The sequence below is a fragment of the Schistocerca cancellata genome, chromosome 2 (genome assembly GCF_023864275.1).
Source record: "Schistocerca cancellata isolate TAMUIC-IGC-003103 chromosome 2, iqSchCanc2.1, whole genome shotgun sequence".
Classification (NCBI taxonomy): Eukaryota; Metazoa; Arthropoda; class Insecta; order Orthoptera; family Acrididae; genus Schistocerca; species Schistocerca cancellata.
This window is the reverse complement of record NC_064627.1, coordinates 941,022,744-941,039,734: the sequence shown is the minus strand read 5'-3', so window position 1 is coordinate 941,039,734 and position 16,991 is coordinate 941,022,744. Positions and strand designations below refer to the sequence as shown.

The 16,991-nt window shown below is 42.8% G+C and overlaps 1 protein-coding gene across 1 annotated transcript in view; it reads left to right on the top strand.

Moving 5' to 3' along the window:
• The window catches only part of LOC126159996 (transmembrane protease serine 9-like), an 84,193-nt gene that overhangs the window by 18,419 nt on the left and 48,783 nt on the right, over positions 1-16,991 (top strand). The window contains exon 2 of the mRNA XM_049916806.1: positions 843-1,066. Within this exon, the coding sequence (XP_049772763.1) occupies positions 843-1,066 (224 nt within the window). The remainder of the gene's footprint in view (positions 1-842; positions 1,067-16,991) is intronic.

The window sequence follows — 16,991 nt, the reverse complement described above, 5'->3', positions numbered from 1 at the left end:
GTCCTTTGGGGAGACCGAGGCGTAGATGGGAGGACAATGTGGAGGCTGATTTGAGGAGCCTAGGTATTGAAGATGAATGGACGGAAATAGCCCAAGACAGGGACAGATGGCGAAAATACGTTGCTGTGGTAACGGACTCTCGAGTCCGGTATGACCAGTGTGTGTATGTGTGTGTGTGTGTGTGTGTGTGTGTGTGAGAGAGAGAGAGAGAGAGAGAGAGAGAGAGAGAGAGAGAGAATGATTTACGAAGTGGAATGTCACATGCGTCTGGCTCCAACTGCTATTCCCTATTCAGTGTCTTTTAATTCTCATCGTGAGGCCATGATCACGACGCGGCAGGCCGGAGTGGCCGAGCGGTTCTAGGCGCTACAGTCTGGAACCGCACGACCGCTACGGTCGCAGGTTCGAATCCTGCCTCGGGCATGGATGTGTGTGATGTCCTTAGGTTAGTTAGGTTTAAGTAGTTCTAAGTTCTAGGGGACTTATGACCACAGCAGTTGAGTCCCATAGTGCTCAGAGCCATTTGAACAATTCTGATCACGACGCAAACCTTTCCACATGAGTCACCCGAGTACAAGTGACACCTCCGTCAATGTATTGCCGCTTTATACCTTGTGCACGCGATACTACCATGATCTGTATATGTGAATATCGCTGTCTCATGTCTATCCCTCAGTGTAAAATGAACGAAGCACTTATGACCACTTTTGCATTAAATTCGTTGCAGCCCTTATACCTGTTTCACAATTCCACGTATGTGAAATAGTTTACAAGTTATACACTGTAATGTGGTTCGAGAGAGCAGAAGTAAGACATGCGACTGCCCACCACTTCATGCGCAGGTGGGGCAGCGGGGGTGGCCCGATCTGTTCGTGGTACACCCCATGTTCAAAACCGAGCAGACCCTAGACTACGACGTGGGGCTGATCCGGCTGCAGTCCAAGCTGGTGATGAGCCGTCGGGTCTCCTACGTGCCGCTGCCCGATGACGTCATCCCCGAGGAGATCTTGCACGGCCTCAACTGCACCGTGGCTGGCTGGGGAAAGATAAAGGAAAAATCGCCCAAGTCAGTTCCACTCCTCTGTCAAATCTCATCGAATAACTGTCTTGATGTTTCTTGTTGATCTCTCGGTAGTTTAGCACCGTTCAAATTCCACGTCTCTCTCGTGTCCGTCCCACGCCTTAGGTCCTAGAACACGGCAAGTGCCACAACCCGATTTCTGAGAAACTTCGCTCAGTGGAAGAGGAGCCAGCTTACCCACAGATACTCGACGCTTTCTGGGAAAACGACGGTCAAAGTTTTCGGAATGATTTATATGACTATTAGGTTGCGATAAGCTGAATTGAACTGTTGCCATTGTCGCTAGCGTCGCAGGATTTCACTTCAGTGACCAGTGTTCTAAACCCCAAGATTGTTTTTATTTATTTTCCTCTTTTCGTTTATCTACCCATCTCTGTAGTTAAATCCTGCGACGCTAGCCACTATGGCAACAGTTCAACTGAGCTTATCGTGACCTAATAGTCATATAAATCATTCCGAAAACTTTGAGAGTCGTTTTCTAAGAAAGTGTCGTGTAGTAACCTTCTACAGAGATGGGCAGATAAGCGAAAAGAGTAAAATAAATAAAAACAATCATGGGGTTTCGAATGTTTGTTATCAAGTTAGGGGATGCAAGGGTGTTACATTAATTGTAGTACTACAGCTGGGTTTCACAATAAGTTTAATACATTTATTACACGATAAATATGTGTATGGCATTCTCAGGGGCTACAATCTGTTTAAATTCCCATTCTCTTATATTTAAGTCTTTTATCAGTTCTTAATGAAGTCAGGTGATATCGAGGGAATTTGATTAGGAGAAGAAACACTTAAAGTAGTAGATGAGTTTTTGCTATTTGGGGAGCAAAATAACTGATGATGGTCGAAGTAGAGAGGAAATAAAATGGAGACTGGCTATGGCAAGGAAAGCGTTTCTGAAGAAGAGAAATTTGTTAACATCGAGTATGGATTTAAGTGTCAGGAATTCATTTCTGAAAGTATTTGTGTGGAGCGTACCCATGTATGGAAGTTAAACATGGACGTTGAATAGTTTCGACAAGAAGAGAATAGAAGATTTAGAAATGTGGTGCTACACAAGGATGTTGAAGATTAGATGGGTAGATCACGTAACTAATGAGGAGGTAATGAATGGAACTGGGGAGAAGAGGAAATTGTGGCAAAACCTGACTAAAAGAAGGGGTAGGTTGGTAAGACACGTTCTGAGGCACAAAGGGATCATCAATTTAGTACTGGAGAGAATCGTGGGGAGTAAAAATCGTAGAGGTAGGCACTAAGCAGATTCAGAAGGATGTCTGTTGAAGTAGTTACTCGGAGATGAGGAAGATAGATATATAGAGTAGCACAGAGAGCTGTATCAAACCAGTCTCTGGACTGACGATAACAACAACAATGTGATTAACGGGTAACAAGGATACTGAAGCAAGCATGTAGTGGAAGGCGACCCCAGACTTCCAGGGTTGGCCTTAGTACCTTTTTCAGGGTGGAGACATAAAGCCCTCGTCGATTGATGGAAATGGCTTACACTATGGAGCAGGGATCGGCATTACGTTATAAAACCAAGAAAAAAATGGATATGTTGTTCTTAACATATTATGAAAATGGATGTCTATGGGTATGTATGTGTGTATGTTCCATATCTCCTGCTAAACTACTGGACCGATGTCAATCAAACTTGCAACACATATCCCTTACAGTCAGGCAACAATCAGTGGGGATTGCTGCTAGCTCTATTCGTAACACGTAACGCAGAGGGTATCATCAGATGCCGCTGCATGTACCTATACAAATATATCGTTGTGCGACAAACAGTTCAAGAGATTTGATTTCATAAATACTGAGATGCGTGAAAAATACGCCGCATCATGCACGTAATTTTGATAACCTTTTTCATTACTACTAAGACATTACTACAGCCGAGTCAACTTAAGGAAATCCGTGACACCTGGCAGCACTTTGACAACTTTCAAGTGCTAAGTTCAAACGGTTGTACGCGAAAGGAATAGCCTTCTGTAGAGCTAGAGGCGTTGCCATAGAGAAGTTTACAAAACCGCGTTGTAGACACGTGAAGCAGCTGTGTCCAGCGTACAAAAACTGGAATTGTGACTGGAAATATTGTTTATAATCTAGTTATATGTTAAATAAACATTACAGGCAACTTATATTTTATATACTATGTTTCTTAATTTGGATACTGTATTTAGACATTTGTATAGCATGCTTCATCCTTTGTATGATTGTTTCATAATTTCAGAGGTGTTTTCACGAATACGTGGTAATGAAATTTTTTTCACTATTACTCTGCAAACACAACTCAGTTTTTGTTTTCGTTTTTAATAGAAAATTGGCAAAATGAACACTCTGGCAATGCCGTGTTTGTCAGCTAGTTTTAGATGGAAATGAATTTGTCATATGCATAAATGAAGAAGATTGTCCATTTCTGCATCCCGCCACTAAAAGCTATTCAGAAACCAAGCAGAGAGACATGGGCAGGTAGTATTGAAACGAAGAGCTATAATGTTGACTTGTTGAAACCTGTATGTGCTTCTATAACCTTCAAGTGAAATTCAAAGATTTTTGATAAAAATAGCGTGCACACCCGCACCAACAAGTGAGCGTGCATGTGCGCACACACGCACACACACACGCACACACACACACACACACACACACACACACACACACACACACACATATATATATATATATATATATATATATATATATATATATATATATATATATATAACGCTCAAAAGTAGCTGAATACTCTGAATTTTTTTTCCTCTATTCTCAAAAGTATATATCCAGAAATAACGTAATGTGTGAATTTTTGGTATTTGAAAGTATTTTATGGGCTGATCTAAAGCATCCAAATGGCCTAAGTATTATTTTTGCGCCATATTTATCCAAAAAGTGACGTAAAGTGTGGAAATTGCAATATTTAAAAGTAGATTATATGCATGTGAACTCTTTGGACTTTTTCAGCATATTGAATCAAAATATTCTAGAAAGTATGTATCAAGAATTTGAAATCCAAGTATATAGATTCCAAACCACAACACTGACGATGAACTTACGACTTTGCAATATAATCTCCATTTCCGCAGTTTTGATTCAGCTTATATTCCAGAGTGGTAAAACACAGGGTCCTGCTTCCGAAGCCATTGACACATGCATATTTTCACGGACTCAGCATCTTCGATCTGAAAGCCACGCCCCGCGATGAGCTTCTCTTAGCGGACACAACAGATGGAAGTCTGATGGTGCCTAATTAGGGCTGTATGGGGAATGAGGCAAGTCTTCCCAACCAGTCCGAACAATGTCTTCAGTGGTGTGCCGATTGGTGTCTGATGTTGCTTTGTCATGCTGAAGAAGAACATCCGCGGTAACTTTTGTTGGGAGAACTCGCTGAAGACATGTTTTATGCTGTTTGAGGCTACTGAGGTACTGAACAGAATTTACTGTGCATCTACGCCGCAAAAAAAGATCATAATTACACCCTCTGCATCACACAATACTGTAGCCATAACTCTCCCTGCCGAACGCATAGTTAGGACTTTCTGTGCTACGATGAGTTCCTGTGATGCTATTCCAGTGACTGTGTCTTTGATCATCTTCACCCGCTTCGTTACAGCGACGAACGCACTGTCTGAAATTGCTGATCTCCACTATTGCACTACCACACACATTTTTCAGTCTCTCATTAATGCGAATGGACGTTTCAAATTCTGCATTCAAGAATTCTATCACACAACACTGTCAAATTCGAACATCCATGTAGTCATTTTGCTAGGGACTGCAGTACTGGCATCTTTTGATACAGGACAGGTGCTGAAGCTTTGCGGAATAACACTGAATTTAAATTTTTCGCTTAAAAATACTTTGTTTTGGGATAAACAATAGTAGACATTAAAACGTAAGTGACCCTCGTATTTACAGGATGCTCAAAAGTATCTGAACGCTCTGAACATCATTTTTTGCGTCACGTTTAACCAAAAAATGGCTTAAGGTGTGGAACTTGCACCATTTTAAAGTACTTTACAGGTGCTCAACAGTATATGAAAGCTATGAATTTTTGTGCCGTATTCAAAATCATTATGTAAATTTACATAAAATAGCTCCTGCGTACGTGCGGATGGTTTACTTCTCAAATCTAATTCTTTTATAATGATCGTAAAGCGTCACAATGCAGGCAGGAAGATACGAGCAAGACAGAACTCTCTGGATGAGCGTTTTGCTTTTTCTCTCAAGTCTTGTGTTGTTGATATCCAATTAATTTGTCTCTTGGCTTGGCGTAATATTATATGGATACCGCACTGCATAACACGCATGGGTACTACTGCTGGTCTAATTTACTGCGTGAAGTGTTCTTGCCGACTAGAGTAAACAATGAAATTACAAAGAAATCCAGGCCATTAGCTGCTTACAGGCGTTGATAAATATCAGCGGGGACAGTTGAAAATGTGTGCCCCGACTGGGACTCGAACCCGGGATCTCCTGCCTGCATGGCTGCCCCTTTTTTCTTTGTGTAATCATTTTGTTCGTTTTCGTTCTGTCTATTTGTTTGGGGCAGATATCCCATGACGCTTATTCAAGTAGATCGTTGAGCGATTAACTCAATTCTTTTTTTATTACAGAGGGCATCTAACCTTCTGATCGAACACGCTGAGCTACCGTGCCGACAACCCATCGAGGACACAGAGGATAGTGCGACTGCAGGGTCTTACCTCTGGCACGCTCCCCGTGAGACCTATATTTCCGACTTACTGTCCACACACTACATTTATAGTGCCCCTACCGACTAAACTCATTACTCGCGGCAGTCAATCTAGCGATTCCCGTAAGAGTTTAAGCAATGTGTGTACATTTGCACTGATGAAGATCATTGGTCGGTAAGCCTTATCTGTATGAAGATGGTATCTGTTCTTTCGGACATTCCTGCAAAGGGGTTCCCCACTGCCAGGCCATCTAGTTGTTGTTGTCCTTGCAAAATACAGCGTCTGCTTCAAAACAAGTACAACTGTAGAGTAGCCTTCCCCAATAATAATTCCTTAAAAAATAACATAATACACTACTGTCCATTAAAATTACTACACCGATAAGAAATGCAGATGATAAATGGCTATTCATTGGACAAATATATTATACTAGAACTGACATGTGATTTCATTTTCACGCAATTTGGGTGCATAGATCCTGAGAAATCAGTACCCAGAACAACCACCACTGCCCGTAATAACGGCCTTGAGACGCCTGAGCATTGAGACAAACAGAGCTTGGATGGCGTGTACAGGTACAGCTGCCCATGCAGCTTCAACACGATACCACAGTTCATCAAGAGTAGTGACTGGCGTGTTGTGATGAGCCAGTTGCTCGGTCACCATTCACCAGACGTTTTCAATTGGTGAGAGATCTGGAGAATGTGCTGGCCAGGGCAGCAGTCGAACATTTTCTGTATCCAGAAAGGCCCGTACAGGACCTGTAACATCATGCGGTTCTGCATTATCCTGCTGTAATGTAGGGTTTCGCAGGGATCGAATGAAGGCTAGAGCCACGGGTCGTAACACATCTGAAATGTAACGCCCACTGTTCAAAGTGCCGTCAGTGCGAACAAGAGGTGACCGAGACGTGTAACCAATGGCACCACATACCATCACGCCGGGTGATACGCCAGTAAGGCGATGACGAATACACGCTTCCAATGTGCGTTCACTGCGATGTCGCCAAACACGGATGCGACCATCGTGATGCTGTAAACAGAACCTGGATTCATCCGAAAAAATTACGTTGTGCCATTCGTGCACCCATGTTCGTCGTTGACTACACCATCGCAAGCGCTCCTGTCTGTGATGCAGCGCCAAGGGTAACCGCAGCCATGGTCTCCGAGCTGATGGTCCATGCTGCTGCAAACGTCGTCGAACTGTTCGTACAGATAGTTGTTGTCTTGCTAACGTCCCCATCTGTTCACTCAGGGATCGAGACGTGGCTGCACGATCCGTTACAGCTATGCGAATATGATACCTGTCATCTCGACTGCTTGTGATACGAGGCCGTTGGGATCCAGCACGGCGTTCCCTATTACCCTCCTGAACCCACCGATTCCATATTCTGCTAACAGTCATTGGATCTCGACCAACGCGAGCAGCAGTGTCGCGATACGATAAATCGCAATCGCGATAGGCTACAATCCGACCTGTATCAAAGTTGGAAACGTGATGGTACGCATTTCTCCTCCTCATTTGAGGCATCACAACAACGTTTCACTCGGCAACGCCGGTCGACTGCTGTTTGTTTATGAGAAATCGGTTGGAAACTTTCCTCATGTCAGCACGTTGTAGGTGTCGTCACCGGCTCCAACCTTGTGTGAATGCTCTGAAAAGTTAATCATTTGCATATCACAGCATCTTCTTCTTGTCGGTTAAATGTCGCGTCTGTAGCACGTCATCTTCGTGGTGTAGCAAGTTTAATGGCCAGTAGTGTAGTTTCCAGTTTACTAACTTCAATTCTAGACAAGCGTTTGAATTTTTTTTTAGAGTTTAGTATTGCCAGACGGGTGTTTCTACAGCACCCTACTTTCTCAAAAACATGTCCGACTTTGATTTAATACACCTAATATAAACATGGGAAGTAAAAGAGGCTTTTCTCCAAAACGTTTTGGGTTAAAACCTGAGAACCTTTAATGTGGTCTGTATTTAATGCTGTTACATCAAACATTACTGCACTATCACAGGGCTGAAAACATCATAAAGCGAGAATATTGTATCCACCTATGCCAGTTCTATTCCACAGTATGCTCCACATGCAAACTATGAGCAAATTTATGGGTATGGTATGAGTGCTGAGAGGCGAGTATTTTACAGGAGAATAACACTGTTTACTGTTATCGACAAGCGGACTTCGAGCTGTAAATTAGTCAAGTAATAGTGCCCATACGTGTTTTGCAATGTGTCATGCGTATCGTATTGCGGCGAGAAGAGAGTTTAATGCACTGGATGTCAGAAAGACGAGACTTGTCGAAGTAATCAGAATGCTCATTCAGCAAGTTCAGTCTTGATGACGTCTTCATGCCTTTCATAAGACGTGACATTGATTGTACAATAAATGAGATGTATAAAATAATTAATTTGAGGGTCCATTGTACCTTAAACCACCTACGGTACAGAACTAGAATTTTCAACGCACACGATTGCGGCTTTGTGAAAATTTGGTTAAATTATTTTCAATATGGTGAAGAAAATCAGAGCATTTGAATACTTTCGAGCATACTGTTAATGTTGTGAAACAACGGCAGTTACACTCTTTACTTAATTATTGTACAATACTTTTGAATATGCGGCATAAACGAAATTTGTAGAGTTCAGAAACTTTTTGCTATGTTGTAAAATGTTTTAACAATATGCTAGTTAAACCTCTCAAGTAGTGTTTGGATAAATACTACTGAATATACTGTAAAAAAATCAAACCATTCACATACTTTTAAGCACTCTGTAGAGAATTTTAAACTACTGTAAGTTACGATCTTTACGTAATTATTTGCATGAATAATTTTGAATATGATACAAAGAATTCGTCCCTACCTGAAGAGGGTACAGAATGAGTAACTAAGAGACAAAGGAGGCGGTCAGATCTTATAACAAGGAAAGGAAAAGGTTATGATTAAAATAGTCATACATTAGCACCAGAATCTTCAACATTGCCAAGAACGACCTTCACAAAATCTGATTGCAGCCAAAAAATCACTGTAGACAACTATAAGTAGAACACACGCATTGAAAGAGAAACAAACATTGTTAGTAAATTACTAAGAATGTAGTGTCTTGAGAGAGGTGGTCAAATTTTCGTTTACGTAGAACTTAAATGGTTCAAATGGCTCTGAGCACTATGGGACTTACCTTCTCAGGTCATCAGTCCCCTAGAACTTAGAACTACTTAAACCTAACAAACCTAAGCACATCACACACATCCATGCCTGAGGCAGGATTCGAACCTGCGACCGTATCGGTCACACGGTTCCAGACTGAAGCGCCTAGAACCGCTCGGCCACACCGGCCGGCTGCCTAGAACCCAAAGTTTTGGAGATAATCCAGAGCTATTACAGACGTCATTGCACTCACGAGTGTTCAGTCGAGGCTACAATGGGGCGGATGGATTTTGAAATGTCTTTCTTACGATATAACGATGTCAAAAGTGGCCTGTAGGACCCAGCAGGCAGCTGCAACACTCTGTCCGAAACAGTTACTCGCGCCGTGTTATGTTGGTGGCGCCTTTTCCCGGGCGTCATTTAGCGTCTCTGTCCAAGGCAATGAAAAGCAGAACTCTAATGAGATTCTAGAGGGCAAGTGCCTGTAGCGAAATGCACAACACTTGATGCCTTCCGGGCAAGCCATTTAACTGCAGCCAGTGATGATGTCCGAACGAGAGAGATGGGACGATACGGCAGCGTTCTTCAGTTTTATGTCCTAGGAGACCATTATTTTAAGCAGACTTCCGACAAACAAATAGGTCTCCTGCCAGCTGCTAAAAACAGCAGTGGGCAAGGTCTACCAACTGGGACACAGAAAGCAGGTATTCCTTTCGTTCCTCCGAGATGTCTCATTCTGCCTATGAACAACCCTTGCCAAGGGAGGCGTTTTCTGTGCTAATCCGCCTCTTTAAAGGTCATGGGGTCGTCCAGAGTTTCAGCGGATTCTAACGGTTGGCGCCATTGTGGAACGTTGCTAAGTTTTCACATGGTCGGATCATACACAGATCAGACCCCGGGACCGGGATACTGGCCTTGGTACGAGAAGAATCTGGCTACGATTATGATTTTTCTGACAGGGGTTATCTGTACGTAAGGTTATATAGCTATCGAAATAACGTTCTGAAAAAAATGTTGTGTCCAGGCAGTATATGTGGTTTACGTGTTCTTCTACTGATAACTGTCGTGACCGACCTCACGCGCTTGTAAAATTTCAACAGTCCCTTTCAATGTTCCCTTATTTGATGCACCACGGACATTTATCGCAGATATAGACATTAAACCTACAAGTACAGCAGCTGGTGCCATTACAGCATAGAGTGCTGCAAAACTTGGCCTACTAAACATAAAAGTGGAAGAAAGTCTCAGCCTACAGACAAACAATAGGTAGATTTGCGAAAGGATTTGTAGAGGATTGATTAATGGTGCATGGACTGATTGCTGACCCTAAGCTATATTGCTTGTACGTAGAAGAAGAAAGCCACTACTGTACAACTACACAGCTGACGAGAAATTGCTAGAAATAGTAGCTACACTAAAATGTTTAACGGTAAGCATCCACCGCGACATTAAGTGGAATGACCACATAAACGAAGTAGTAGGAAAAGCAGATGTCAGGCTAAGATTTATAGGAAGGATCTTAAGGAAATGAAATTCATCCAGTAATTGAGTGCCTTACAAGGCGCTTGTTCGATCGATTCTTGAGTATTGTTCATTAATCTGAGACTCATACCTAGTAGCACTAATAGAAGAAGCAGAGAAGATCCAAAGTACGAGCAATGTGTGTCATCACACGCTCGTTTAGCCTGCGCGAGAGCGTTTCAGAGATGTTCAACAAGCTCCAGCGGCACACGCCACAAGAGAGGCGTCGTGCTTCACGGAGTGGCTTACAATTGAAATTCCGAGGGAGTATGTTCAGGGTTCCGCGAAGACTCATACAGCGTATTATTTCCTCCCACACACAGCACGCGAAAGGACTACAACAACAAAATTTGAGAAACTAGACCTAATATAGGACTTTACCGACATTCGTTCTCCACGCCACTCGCGAATGGAACGGGGGAAGGGGGTATCAAATAGTGGAACCAGAAGTACCCTCCACCACACACCGACAGGTGGTTTCCAGAATGCTGACGTAGATGTTGGTGTAGACGTAAATATAGCTCCCAGTTACGGTAAACATAGTAACGCCTCGTAAGTAAACGCTAATCTTCCTATGGGTCAACAGGAGAAAACCTTAAGAAACTGTGTGGATCTAATACTCATGTAAAAGAATCTCTAGCTAAAGATGTTGTAAACAAGTTTTTTTAATTGTGATCTTCAGTCCGCAGGCTAGTGTGACCTACCTCTCCAAGCAAGTCTGTCCTATTCTTCTTTGCATAACTACTGCGACCTACAACCATTTGAACCAGTTTTCTGAAATCCCTGGACAATCCTTTCCTCACAGTCTTCCCTGATTTCCGAAATTCTCCCTGTTTCGATAGAGTACCTCGATCTACCAATCCAATTTTTGACAACGTTCTTCATTTTTAAAATTTCTGTTCTCTTCTTATGTCAGCTGTTTCTGATCAACGTTTCGCTTTCTTACAAGGGTGGAATCGAGAAATATACCTACACGAAAAGACTACTTAACACTTAAATTCATAGTCGATGTTAACAAATTTGCTTTTTTTTCGAAAACGATTTTCTTGCTCACGCTACTGTGAATTTTATATCCGATTTACCTCGGGCATGGTCAGTTATTATGTTTCCCAAATAGCAGATCATTCTCCTTCTCTCAGTGTCCCATTTCCTGACTTCACTCCATTACCTTTCTTCACCTTTTGTCGATGGTCATCTGCTAGATACCATGCTACTCTTTGGCTCACGACCTAACACAACTGTTACGTCTTAATCTCTGACACGCTGGGTCTTGTGATGCAGGGTCTCCCATTAACTTAGCGTTCACAAAACTGCTACATCTAAGTAAACCCTCTTAAGTTGATGATACGTAAACTGATAATGACAGTGGCCGCAACAACTAAGTTAACATGGCTAGTGGAATGGCTACAGTAATATAAGTGACATAAAATCTGTTAAATGAAAAACCGTAAGCCATATATATGTTTATTTGCATATGATAGAATGCACAGGCCTCACATACATTTGAATGGAAACGGATATTAAATGCGCTAATACCAGGAAACATACTCTGAAGAGCCAAAGAACCTCGTATAGGAAAGCGTATTCAATTACAGAGATATATAAACGGGCAGAATACCGCACTGCGGTCGGCAACGCCTATATATGACAAAAAGAGCCTGGCGCAGTTGTCAGATCGGTTACTGCTGCTACAACGTCCGGTTATCAAGACTGAAGTGAGTCTGATCGTGGCGTTATAGTCGACGCACGAGCGATGGGACATAGCAACTCCGAGGGAGCGATGAAGTGGGGATTTTCCAATACGACCATTTCACGTGTGTACCGTGAATACCTGAAATCCAGTAAAACATCAAATCTCCGACATCACTGCGGCCGGAAAAGGATCCTCCAAGAACGGGACCAACGACGACTGAAGAGAACCGTTCATCGTGACAGAAGTTCAACCTTTCCGTAAATTGCTATAGATTTCAGTGCTGGGCCGTCAGAAAGTGTCACCGTGTGAACGATTCAGCGACACATCATCGATATGGGTTCTGGGAGCCGAAGACCCACTCGTGTACCCTTGATGACTGCAAGACAGAAAGCTTTACGCATCGCCTGCACCAGTCAACACTGACATTGGACTCTTGATGGCTGGAAACATATTGCCTAGTCGGAAGAGTCTCGTTTCAAATTGCATCGAGCGGATGGACGTGTACGGGTATGGAGACATCCTCATGAATCCATGGACCCTGCATGTCATCAGGGGACTGCTCAAACTGGTGGAGGCTCTGTAATGGTGTCAAGTGCGTGCAGATGGAATGATGATATGGGACCCCTGATACGTCTAGATACGACTCTTACAGGTGACACGTGCGTAAGCATCTTGTCTGCTCACCTGCATCCGTTCATGTCCATTACGGACGTGGGCAATTCCAGCAGGACAATGCGACACCCCAGAATTGGTACAGAGTGGCTCCGGAACACTCTTCTGAGCTTAAACACTTCCGCTGGTCACCAAACCCTCCAAACATGAACAGTATTGAACATATTAGGAATGACTTGCAATGTGCTGTTACGTACTCTTACGTATTTATGGACAGTCCTGCAGATTTGTGGTATCAATTCCCTACAGAACTACTTCAGACATAAGATGAGTCCAGCCACATCGTGTTGCGCTACTTCTGCGTGCTATCGGGGGCCATACACGACATTAGGTAGGTGCACCAGTTTCTTTGGCTCTTCACTCTACAAACTTAATAACCAAGAGAAACAAACGCAAAATGGTACTGATTCACAACTTTTGTCTGGGAGACTGTGCTTGGGTTAAAGAAGCAACCAAGTGTAGATACTTGTCTTCTGTCACCTCGGCACATGTTCTCACTAATTTAATAATTTAGCAAATGAGTGACAAATTAGCTCTGAAAGGTTTAGAAGAGAAAGATGCAAGGTCAGCAACATTTGCATAAGCTCGGTTCCCCAGTTTATTCACATTTCTGTTAATTTATCCCACCTTTCTCCGATATGAATCCCTTCCTCTTTCTTCGAACCTGAACTCATTTCTTCGAACTACGCTGTTCTTACTGTGGGCCGCTTGTTGGTTACGGTATCAGCAGACGCAGTGCGGCTGCAGTTCTCTTCCTCGCCTTCTGCACCAGCAGCGGGGGCAAATATGATGCTACCGCGGTCTGTCTCCGTCATCCATCGGTCGCCAATCCAAGTCGGCGATATCACCAATGCGAGCGACAAATGTTTAGCTCTAATCTTGACAACGTACTGCTTACTGAAAACTTTCTAAACTCCAACACATGAGCAGCTACTCCTTGAAATTTGAACACCGAACAGCAGTCGAGGCCCGAACACAGAGTTTGTCTTTTGACAAACCCTACCTCCAAACAGGGAGTACTTAAAGACTATGGCTTTCCACCTAACCGCAAAGCAGTGCGTCCTTGTTTCACTCCCCTCCACTCGCTGGGCAGACGCAAGACACATCTCCCATTCAAAATACTTTGCAATAAAGTTCAATCTCCCATCACTATGCCAAACAGAAAGGAGTCAATCAGATACGCTCTGGCACAAGGCAGAAAGCATGCTCCTCCAGTGGCAAGCTGATGCCAAGTTAACTCTACCACAAGAACATAACCAAATACTCATCTGATCTCAGGAGATCTGAGAAGACGCTATCACGTCCGAAAGAACGCTTCACAGCAGTCAAAGATTTCGCGCACACCAGCTTCCTGAGGCGTTCTTGTTCGGCATCGGCGGCTGATTAGTTTTTTGTTTCTTTTTTTGTTTTTGCGACTTTTCGCGAAAGTGAGTGTGAAAATATCCTTCAGAATAGAGGCATAACTCGAGTAGCACTATTCTAGTGCTTAACTAGTCTCACGTGCTTACAGAATACATTCTTCTTCTGTGTTCTCTATTCGTTAATCCATGGGCGGCCTTAGGCACGTGCAAATGGTGCAACTGGACAGGGTCCCGCCATTCCAGGCGCCCTACTGAATTTTGTTATTACAGATAAATTGAAAGAAAAGTAAGAGGTTTCTGAAACTACTTTTAATGTAATATAATGCAACTACTGTATATACGTACTGTGATGCAGCTGTGGCCACTGAAGTGCGCCTCAGATAATTATACCTGCATCGAAGTCGAGGGAACCACGGGTTATGACCCTGACTATTTATCGTCAACACATGACTATTGCTCACGCATAAATTACGAGGTACGCGATTCATTATTTCTGAGCGCGTCTCCGCACCCTTTCTGTTCATTATTGTGGCTAATATCAAGCATTACAGTCTTCCGTCAGCAGGTGTTTCCCGCATATATGATTTGTTCATTGTCGGCAGTTTAAACGTACGATACTTTTCCAGTTCACGCCGTTTCACGTGTTGTGCGTGCAATCTGTGTGCTCAAAAGATCAAGAAAAAGCTAGAGCATGAGCAGTATTTGAACTGACAGAAAGGCACTATCGAAAAATTTCTTCGACCAACAACTTCAGATAGACTAAAAGTGTGTTGTAAGGACGATGACATTAACAGTAGACTCTCATCATGTGGTGCTTTAGATACAAGTGAACGTGAAGCATTGGAGTGCGGAATCCCTGTTATTCCACATTACGTAGGCCTAGTAATAGCAATTCTGAAATAATAACAAATTCATGCACAGGAATTTGGCCGAATACATTAACATCCTCCATGACAAATGAAGTTGTACGGAAAGGCCCCACTAAAACTGAAAATTTTGAGTATCCCTTAAATGTCAAAAGAAGAAAATTTTCAACTTATTTTTACAGAACAACTTCACCAAATGTAAAAAGAAGGTATCGTTAATGGCTTGTGTATTCGAAATATAAAGGCAGTGTTTTCTGTTTTTGTTGTAAAGTTTTTGCATTTCCTTCGAACAAGCTGTCAACTGACAGACGTTGTGATTGGGTTCATTTAGGAAATCGGCTGCAGGAGCATTAACAATCATTTAACCACATAAACTGTGCAAGAAATGGATACTGATTTCACGCACAAACCTCCTTGTTGAATCAGCAGGAACTGTGCAGTCACATTCCAGAAAACGTCAGTTTGCCATCAATCGTGAGAAAACAGATAAACCTAAGCAAACTGGGAGACTTGTTACTTTTCCGAGAGACAAGAAGACACCTGTTGATATTTGCTAAGGTTTATCACGTTCAGGTTCTTCCCCAGCTGCAAACCTCTGGAGCAGGGCCGGCCAGAAATTCTGCACGCGTGCGGTGCCCCTGCACATGTGCGACTTCCGGGTCACAGCGTGCACGCCGCAGCCGTCAGCGTTCATGCAGTGCATGTTTCTACGCACAGATGTCGCTTTATCCACTTGCTGGGATACTCTGTACCGGCGCATTCTAGTGCTCTTTCCATGGCTTGCAAGCCGACCATGGGAAGGTATTTTGCGTATTAAACATTTAAAATACTGTCACAGTCTACTCTTTAAGACGTCTACTTTTATGTTAACAGTTTAAACCAGTAAGACAAGTTAATGCCATTTTAAAACTTGTTCGCAGTAAAGATTTAGTGTGGTTGTTATTCTGGAAAATTGAAAACAGTACATTGTACAGCGTACAGTAAAACAGACATAAATGTAACGCAAGAAACTAAGAGTTCAAGAAGTATCAGTTACTTTGACGTACAGTAAAATCGAGTTAATGAGTCTCATCCATTTTCTTAAGGACATTTAATTTTGCTTGCTGTTCTTCAATGTTGAGTACACAACACTCGCCTTTATGATATGTATTGTAATGTCTTTCAATTGACAACTTACGCTGGCTTCCTAATATTCGGCGGCACAGCAAACACAGTGAGTTTTCACCAACGGCTACAAAAAAGAACTGCAGTTCCCAGTCATTTTTAAACGATTGAGAACACAGATCTCCCGTCCTTTGCTTTTCCACAGTACCTGCCATTTCTCAATACTTATCTGTTAAGGTTACGGTCACCAGCGGTAAACGAGACTGGATATGTTCCGCTCTTGCTTGTACCACATAGGGAAGTCGAGGCGCCGCCGTTCATTTAGGACACATGTCTAATAACAGATGTCGCTGTCGCTCGCGGTCGCACACGTGCGCACATGTGCAACACTTCCGCACGTCTGCACACTGTGCAGCGTTTGGCCGGCCCTGCTCTAGAGAAACATAGGAGACCTTCTGTGTTGTAAAGAAGACATAATCGTAGAGCAAACCACGTCAGCATTTACTTGTATTATTAAGAGGGGAATTCCCATTAACGCTTACTGTACCTCATGTCCCAAAAACCACAGTAGGCCCACCACACATCTACCATCTTGTAGACTATCATCTGGACCGTGTGTGAATTTTTATTTCACCCAGAGCACTTCGACTAGTGCCAATTACGATATTTTTAATTCTTCTGTAGAAGCCCATAACCCACTGCATGCTATTCGATGAAAATCAAATGAGGAGGTATTGAATAAAATTCGGGAGAAGAGAAATTTGTGGCACAACTTGACTAGAAGAAGGGATCGATTGTTAAGACGTATTCTGAGGCATCAAGGTATCATCAATTTAGTATTGGAGGGCAGCGT